This window comes from Limulus polyphemus, unplaced genomic scaffold (assembly GCF_000517525.1).
Source record: "Limulus polyphemus unplaced genomic scaffold, Limulus_polyphemus-2.1.2 Scaffold1283, whole genome shotgun sequence".
In the NCBI taxonomy this organism is placed as follows: domain Eukaryota; kingdom Metazoa; phylum Arthropoda; class Merostomata; order Xiphosura; family Limulidae; genus Limulus; species Limulus polyphemus.
Window position 1 is genome coordinate 189,769 of NW_013666893.1, and position 9,851 is coordinate 199,619.

Consider the following 9,851-nt stretch of genomic DNA (forward strand, 5'->3'; position numbering starts at 1 on the left):
TTACCATATTACTGATGAGATTATTATTTTTATGCTTATTCATAGTTAGAATGTTATATACTATATGGGATAAGTACATGTGTTTCATTTCTGTACTGGTTGTTGCTTTCTGTAATTTAATCAACATCTAGTTGTTTTTGTTTCTACTTTACTGCTTCATCTGTTATCTTTTTTTTAACAGTTGACTGAAGCTCATTTTTTTTCTCTCTCCATTTTGTGTATTAACTTTGTATCTACAGCTGACTGAAGCTGACCAAGAACTCTACAGAAACTTCCCTGTGGTCATTTCTGATCGATGGCAACAAGAAATAGCTGAGACAGTGTTTGATGCCATTAATCAAGAGGCAGACAAGATGGCTCAGAAGAGGAAAGCCAAAATGAAAATGATCTTTGAAGATGAAAAAGGTTAATATAAGTATTTAATATTATGTAGACACATTCACTGCAAAGAACTAGAAATTTCTCAGTTTCTTTTTCATTTTTTTTTATGAAAAGCAATATAAGTTAACCTAGAACATAATTGTTCCCTTTTACTAAGTTATCTGTTAATGAAATATATGATAACAGTTAACTTTATTTTATAAAAGAAGTCTGATTTAAGTGATTATTTTTAAGAATTTCATTTTAAAAGTTAATACTTAACTGCTGTTTTAAGGCTACTGTTATGATATTTCCTATTATATCACCATTATCTTGTTAGTTCAGCATGTTCTGTTCTTGAGTAATAAATTATATAGTATGATAAAGAATGCTTTATTTAACCTTGATTTATTCTTATATAGAGAAATAAAATTCTACTTAGCAGGTTTGTTTTTCACTATTAATTATACACCTATATGTTTTAGAGTCTGACTGCATCATTCATGGTTTTATCAAAAAGCTTGGAGGACCATTTGCTTCTGCCTGGCTGACTAGATATGGTAAACTTTATCCAAACAGAATGGAACTACATACAGAATCAGGAAGCAATAAACCAGATGTAAGTTTTGCTTTGAATTTTGCAGATATTGTGTCACAGAAGATATAAATGTAATTTCATTTCTTCTGTTATATTAAATATCTTCTTGTATAATTATTAACATTTGTGAACATTTTCTTGAGTTATGAATTTCGAAGTTCACGTTACACTTTGGGGGTCACACCAACGACCAGTGTTTTTCTCAGGTTTTAGGTGTGGGCAACCGGACGGTGAAACTCTCTGCTTTTATATGTTGGGAGATTGGATGCTACATGGGTGAACCTTTGTTTCCTGACATCACCCAGTCTCCTGAGTTGGCTGAAATTGTTCATAATAACGAGGATTTTGATAGTATTTTTCCCACCTCCAAAGTTTGCCGTTCCTTCCCAATTACAACCTGAAGATTCACTTAGGCCTAATTCACTCTTCACAGATTTCTTGTCTCAGGTTTGTGTTTTTATCCTTTTCCCCATCTCTTATTCACCTCGTTCCTCGTTACATCTTCTCAACTATTTTTGGTATTTCCTCCCTCCCCAGATATTTGGGTCCATGCTGTACTTTGCACCATTCATCTTCCCCACAATTCTGACAAGCTTACCAGTCCCTGCTGATGAGAAGCATCCCCATAACATGATACTGCTACCACCATGCTTGACATTTGGGATGGTGTTGACTAGGTGATGTGCTGTGTTGGGCTTATGCCAGATGTAATGCTTTGAATTTAGACCAAAAAGCTCAATTTTTGTCTCGCATGACACAAAACCTTCTGCGACATGTCTGCAGTATCATTTACATGTTTTGTCACAAACTCCATACAAAATTTAAGATGGTTCTTTTTCAATAATGGCTTCTTTTTTGCCACTCACCATATAAGCCAGCTTTGTGTAGGAACCAGGATATTGTCAATGTATGAACACTGACTCCCATCTCAGACATGGAACTTTGCAAATCTTCCAAAGCTACTGTGGCATCCCTAACCAGTTTTCTTTTTGCCCGGCTCCTTGGTTTGGAAGAGCAGCCTGATCTGGGTGGTATGAAGCACATTCCACTTCTTAATTATGGATTTCACCGTGCTCAAAGGGATAATCAGTAACTTTGAAATTTTTTTTAACCTTCTCCTAATCTGTGCTTATCTACCACTTTATCCCTGACTTGTTTGGAAAACTCCTCGGTCTTTATCGTTGGTTTTTTGTACACTATGTGAGTTGTGGCTTGAGCAGATGCATTTACTCTGAAGTCAAGTTAAACCACTTTGATTATACACAGACAGAGACCATTAAACTAATTTTGTGACCTTTCAAACTAATCTTTTGCACCTGAACTGATTTATGGTTGCTGGAGCAAAGGGGTTGAATACTTATGCAATTAAGAACATTCTAATTTTTTTTGAAAATTTAACTTACTTACATAATATCAGTGTTATTTTAGCTTTCTCAATTTGAAGTAGATTGTATAGATTCTAAATATAAAGTCCAATTTGAAAGTTTCATAATTTCGATCTCAAATGGCAACAAAATGTGGAAACTGCAGGGGGGGGGGAATACATTTGCATATTGACAAACAGTATGGCAGCAAGAAGACAAATTATAATGCTCTGTGTAAAGCAAGGGAATCTTATAAAAAAATACTAGTGCAATATAAGACTTACTAACTTTTATTTTGTATTTTCTGTGAAATTATTTTGATTTTGGACCATTAATAAATTCACCATTACTGTTTTTTGTGATTCCTATGTGTATCACTTGCGTGTTTTCATAATTATTTGCATTACTGTTTATGAACAAAATAATGTAAAGCAAAATATTCCCCATTGAAAGGCAAACTTTCATATAGGGGTTTACCTTCATGTAAATCTTTTATTAATTATTTCATGTATTATTTTAACCCAAGTTGCACCATATGCGTATTTTTATTACCTTATTTTGATCGAAATACTACTTTTCGAACAAAAACATTTCCAGTAGTTGATAAATGCGTATTAACATTTCCATGCTTGTAGGTGACTAACTTCTAAATTTTTCAGTGAAATTTCACAAAGATGTAGGAAGGAGCTTTGGGTTTTAATAGAACATATGTATCTGCCAGGTTAACTCAGTCTGAGTTTACCTTCTCAATACTGGTTTTCTAATAGGTGTATGGCTAATTTATGTAGCTAACTTCTAATTCTTTTGGTAAAATTTCATGAAAAATGTTGCAACAATGCTTTTATTTTGCCCAATTTGCAGATACTTTCATCAGTTTATTTTCTTTAATGCTTAGAAAGCAGTTATATGTATCTATCCAGTGTGGCCATACACCTGGAAAAATATGGAAAAGTCCAGTAACTTTAAAGGGGGGGGGGGGAAATAAAAAATAATTATCTAAAACCTCGGATTAACACTTTCAATTAAATTATCTATCCAATTTTTCTTGATGATTTTGACCCAAAAATTCTTGAAATGTCTTAATTATTGTGAATATGACCACTGTTTTCATGTTTTTTACAAAATTACCCAGTATTATCTGATTTTTAACTACATTCTGCAAAGGAAATATGAAAATATGTGGAAGGCAGACCTCAACTTTCACCAAAATTTCATTGAAATGCTCACTAGAATCTGGACATTTGGCATTTTTGTTTCTCAAAAATAAAGAACTGTTTAATTTGACCAAATTATCTAGAATTGGTTGGTTGATGTTAATTTGAAGATTTTTAACATTTTAAATGAAACGGTAAGTCCTAAATGTGCAATGCACTCATCATATATTGTGTGCAAGAAAAAAAAAACCTAGAAAATTTAGGCTTACAGAAAACAAAGTATTGTTTCTTTAGGTATCTTAAAATAATAGACCTTTTTTTATTGATTTTGTTCAATGTCTTTTATATTTCTGTAAAGTAGAAGTCATTGGCTAAGTGCAGAGCAAGTTCTTTAAGACATTAATGTGTAGATGTTAAAGAAGTAGAGGAATTTACTTGACTTTAGGATTAACTACTGAAACAGGTTAGTTTCCATTTGGTTGTTTTAATATCATAGTATCCATTTTTTGCTAGATAATGTTATCCTACAATATGACAACATCAGGACTGGTATTGCCTTTATGCAATAAGTGCACTTGAAAAGTTTGGATGGATAGTCCTTATCCTAGCTAACATTATCTCCTGATGTACCATTGTGTGACTTCCACCTTTTAACTCTTTTAGGGATGGCTTGCATGTGCAACACTTCTATATAACTGAAGAGCTTAAAGTAGCTGTACAAAATGGGAATCTTATCATTGCATTAGTATTTTGTCAAACTACTGTGATGAAGCTCTGAGTTGTGCAAAAAATGCATCATATTTAATAATGAATGTATTTAGAAGTGAATCTAGTTGCTTGCATCATCAATGGGATTTATTTGTTTGTAAGGGTTGGCCCGCAAGAAGTAAAAATCCCCTGATCTATTCTGAACACCATCTCACATGTTATCATTTCATTTAAGATAAACCCATTTAAAGGAGAAATTGATGTGTCAATAATATAGAAAGTTTAATTTCTCACTTTAGCTAATATTCATGGACCAAGTGGAAGATGTTTGTTCTGACTATGTCCAAATAAAGGGAGAACACTGCATTGTGCTGAAGATGAGAGGAGACCGAGATGCACGTGTCGTCCTGACAAACACTGTATGAGTTTTTTGAAATTATTTTTGCTCTCAAGTGATGCATCATTCTTAGTAGAACAGAGTTTCTGATAATTTGCAAGTTCTAGCAGAAAGGAGACTAGGTTGACATAAATTCCAAACATATGAAAAATACTTGTTTTTCCTGAGAAAAGTAGCTGTTGAAAGTCGATAATTTTTTCTGTGAAATTACAGTCAATTGAGGCTTAATGAAATGTTTAGACTCAGGCTTTTGGAATAAAATATTAGTATTTACGTTTTAGATGAAAGTTAGTCACAGTATTATGCATTACAATAAATTTTACTGAATCCATGGAACAACGATTATTCATCAATTATCTCTTACCTTACAGATTATTTATTATACGTACATTATCAGATCTTAGGTTTATTCTGGTTATTTATGATGCATCCTCAAGAGGCATTTATAGTTCCTTCAGATGTGTAACTTAATTATCATTAGGAGAATTGTATTCTGTAGAGTATACTTGTTAATAAAGACTGAGACTTTGAAGAATTTCAATAACAGTTGTATAAAGTGGAACAGTTTATTTATAGAAGTTCATAGAATGGCTCTGAATTTTTCTTCAAGTACAAACTTTTAGCTCATAGCTCCATCATCTCTTGACCGATTTGAGATCTAATTACAGTTTTGAACCCTTTTGATTGATGTATTTGACCACACCCAAGGTCTCATTGATTCATTTACTCTAATCCTGCCTTAAAGAATTTCAATTTGAGGGTAAGCTGGTGAAGATCCTGATGAGTAATAAAATTGAATCGGGTATAGACGTGCCCCACATTTATTCTAATACTGCCCGGTGCCATGGCTATTGAGGATTCCCTCTTATGTTAAAAATCAATACATTTTAACAAGTAGATAGTCTCAGTGCTTATTAAGTTTAAATATTATTTTGGAACAGTATGGTTGTAAATGAGAAAAGTTACCAGGATGTTACAACTTATAAATGTTTCTTAAAGTATTTTGTAATGAATTTCACTGGCTGCTAGTAACCTAATATCATGTTGTGCAGGATGAGATAGGATTGAAAGAATGGCTCATATCTCTTAAGTCTACCTACAAGAACTCATTGGAGCTGTTAGGCAGCATGGCAAAGAAAGCAGGGAAGATTTATGGGACTGATGCCAACAGTAAGAACAGTGTAGCCATTAGACATCCAAATGGCAATTAACAGGTAATACAATAGATATCTTTTCAGTTTTTGATGATCAGAAACTGTACTTGCAGATGGTTTATAGGAAATCAGTGAAAAGGTGCTAGTTGATCTTATTTGTTTTATTATTATTATTAAAACATGAATAGACTGGGTGATAAGAAACAGTTTTTCTTCCATTTAGTATATAATGAACATGTACATGAAGAGAATTTTTCTTTTTCACTGATCTCCTACATGACTCTAGAAGAAATGTAATGTCAACACTGAAAAGAATACATTGAAATTAATACTTGTTATGTAATTAGAGAGAGTTATCAAAGCATGTAAAAGAAGATTTTGGCTACTTTTCAGACTGTACTTCAATGAGATAAATAATATTGTCTGTGTTTTGATCTCAGCTGAAAGGTATATGTGGATCTCAGCTTGTAGTAAGAGTTTACTAGGATTGGGAATTTTGGCTTATCTTAATGATATTTCAAAAAACAATTAATTTCCTCGGTTCACAAAACAAAATACCTATTAATTTTGTGAAACTTGGGATACATTACATTTAATTTACAGTGGGAACCTTGACAGTATAAAAGGTCTTTACTGGTAGAAATTTGTGACTTATGTAACAATTTCATAAAGATTATATGTTCAAAACATTTTAATGTTTCAAAAAATTATTCTGCCAGAGCAGAGGATGTGTAGTGAAACTGTATATTATAAAATAAACACTACAAAGTTAGAATATATTTATATATACATAAAACTAAAGTCCTGACAAACCTTATTAAAGTAGATAATATTATACAAGAACATTTAGTGGTATCTGTAAAATAAAGATTTGGTAAATTGTACTGAAGTTATAAATATAGTAGGAAAATTTCTTAGGTACATATTTTCAAAGTACTATTCAAACATTTTAAAAAATTTCTGTAATTATAATAAGTAAAAATTTTTTTAAGATTTTGATGTTAAATAATCTTTATTGGTCTAATGCATTTTTCAAAGTTTATTGTTCAGGTATTGAAAATTTCTTGACAGTCATTTTAGAATTATACAGATTGTAGACCCGTGATTCTGGCTTGAAAGTTAATAAATCTTCTATTTTGTGTTCTAAATACTTGTTAAAATGTGGTATAATCAGTTTGTGGATATTGATTTTGTCTTGACAGGATCATCTACCACAAAATCTTCAGAGAGAGAAGTGGAAGCAATGTGTTGTAATGAATATATGTATAGTAACCAGATGAAGAATGTGTATAAACTGAACAGTTGTGGTTTCCACAATTTCCCTCACAATGAAAGTAGTTTATAAGCCCATCACTTGATTTATAGATATAAGCAAAAGCGCTTCTACAGTATTTACCTTGCTGCTCCATATATGTGCTTATATTCACTTTTCTTTTCTCTTCTAATTAAAACAAACACATGTTTTAAAGACCTGCAATTTAACAAAAATCACTATAAAGGTTAAAAAATTTGTATTAAAAAAAGTTACTGCTTCATTTAATTAAACACCAAATTTTGATCAACAGAAATTAATGTATGTTTCACAAAATTTTGATATAAGTGCACAGTGTTATTGGAAAAACTACATGAAAAGCTGCCATAGATAAGTGTATGGGATATTTTGTTTTTGTAATTTTTGAAAGTCTCTCATTTAACAGCATAGTATACATTGATTTGGAAGATAAAAATACATTGTAAGCATTTCTTGTGCCAGTATTTGGATTTCAATCAAAAAGGTTCTTTCAAAGTAAGAAAAAGCATCAAGTCCTATGGCTAAAAATAATAAAATTAAGGCATTAATCATTGGGTTAAAGTACTTCCTTCAAAATAAGACCTGCAGTACTTACCCAGAAAAAAGAATAAGATTAATCCCTTTTAAGTCATTGGACATAGCACAAATTTTGTAGTTGTTCTTCAGGAGAGGTTTTATGCACTCCTTTTAAAAGGCAAGATGCACAAATGTTCCAATGAGGAAAAAAATGACAGTGAGTGGAAGGTATTTTAATGTTTATTTTATAATAGTGCTAGAAAGCTCATTCATGTGTACTATTTCTAGCAATGTGTTTAGGCTGTTATTTGTATTTATTCAAATTATTTTGACTTTTCAACTTATAAACCTGTGCAAAGTCAGAATTTCTAAAACAGTTGCTCACTTAATTCTGCTATAAGCTTTGTGATAATAAATATATAACACAAATAACTGTGTAGATGGCTTAAGTTATTGTCAGGAAAAAGTTGTAGATTGTTCTATAAAATCAGACTTTCATATTTATTTAGGTCATTCTTCCAAGTCAGACCTTGATGAATCTCTGTGGATATTAGGAAGTAGGTTTTCTGTGTACAGTTATTGGTCATTCTTCTCTAATGACTAAGAATTTCTAAAAGCATCAGTGTAGGTTATTGGCATTACAAAAGATACATATACAAGTTACTTTTCATGAATGTTACACTGTTGTAAATCTTTAGTATCATTAATAGATAAGTTGCCATAACTTTATCTAAATTTTATGATATTCGTACAGAAGAAACTGCAGTGAAGCACGGCATCTAGTTTCAGATCTTTCTCTACCACCAGATATGCTTAATATCGTAATCCCAGACTATGTTTGTTTAGGGGGACCAAGTTGAAAATATTTTGAATCTACCACCCTTAAATGTTTTTATGACTCGTATTTTCTGTGAGGTATCAGAAGTCTAATTGAGGATCAAACAATAATTGACATTAATAATGTTATTCTTATCAAACAATAATTTTATTCTTAGTGAGTTTAGTGTCTAAACAAAAGCCAAAGAATACAGTGATTTAGTATTCAAATTACGACTTCATTTTCTGATACTTATAACTTAAGAGACTTAGTTATACAATATAATTATGTACAATGGTATGTGTTCATAAAGTGATTAAAATTGACATATATATATATCTAGATACAATATAAGACTGTTAAAAAAGTCTTTAAACTCTGTATTTCAAGTGCCATTTAATTTGTTGCTTTATTATGACTTCAGTTAGTGTTACAAAATTAAGTAACTTGTACTTCAACAAAAATGAGTATAATCCATAAATACATTTTATATATATGTCATCACATTTAGATTGACTACATCCTTCATTAAGGGAAAGAAAACAACAGTACAATGAATGCACATAAAAGAAGGGCTTAAATTTTGTAAACTTTTATCTGTTTATTTTGTTGTTGTTCTGAATAAAGTTTATTATCAGCCTGGAAGCTCAGGATATATATATATATATATATATATACCTAAGTACTTTTTGTATTATTGTAAAGTTGGATGTTTTAGTAAATTAAACTTCTAATCCACAGTCTACACATATACCTAAGACAGTTGTCTCAGCCCCATATTACCTATCATTTTGAAAAAAAAAATGTACAAGATATCAGAAATAAAACTAGACTTATTATTTTTTGTTAAAATCTAGTATTATTAATTTTAATGTTATATTTTATCTTTGTAATTACATTATATAACAAGATTTGGAAACGTAAATAAACTTCTCTTTTTATGATTTATTTAAGGTTTATACACACGTTCTTAGAATATTAAATTTATGTATTTTATTTGTTTGTATTTAATATGTAAAAAATTGGTATTTTAAGGTATATTCTCTAATGTTTGTTAATAATTTTTTGTTATAAGCATGAAGCAGTCAGTGTTTTCATATATTGCGAGGTGATTTTTATGTTTGTCTGTCATTTATAATGTACTTTATATTTTAATTTTATCTGCTTGAAAAGGAAGTCAACTGTGAACGATGAGATTTGGAATTTACAACTGATTATTGTACTAATATGTATAAGAATAGCATGAATTGCCATATTGATACTTATAACTTAGGAGACTTTTTAATGTGGAGAAAAAAAAGAAGTGAAATTATATTTTATATTGTGAAATTCATACGTAAACAGTTTACGTTATCTTGAATTACCAAGGCCAATGTGTGCAAAATAAATTATAAAAGGCTCCTATGTTTAAAGTCTAGGTTCCATGCTTTTAATGATGTCTTTGAAATATTTATGATTTAGTAAGAGGTCTTATGATAGATAACACTGTTTT

The 9,851-nt window shown here is 30.6% G+C and overlaps 1 protein-coding gene across 1 annotated transcript in view; it reads left to right on the plus strand.

The window, feature by feature from the left end:
• Positions 1-9,151, plus strand: part of LOC106462922 (G protein-coupled receptor kinase 1-like) — a 76,660-nt gene extending 67,509 nt beyond the window's left edge. Inside the window, exons 17-21 of the mRNA XM_013922891.2 lie at positions 240-405; positions 846-979; positions 4,484-4,603; positions 5,634-5,795; positions 6,938-9,151. Of these exons, the coding sequence (XP_013778345.1) occupies positions 240-405; positions 846-979; positions 4,484-4,603; positions 5,634-5,792 (579 nt within the window). The 3' untranslated portion in view covers positions 5,793-5,795; positions 6,938-9,151. The remainder of the gene's footprint in view (positions 1-239; positions 406-845; positions 980-4,483; positions 4,604-5,633; positions 5,796-6,937) is intronic.
• Positions 9,152-9,851: the final 700 nt, after the last annotated feature.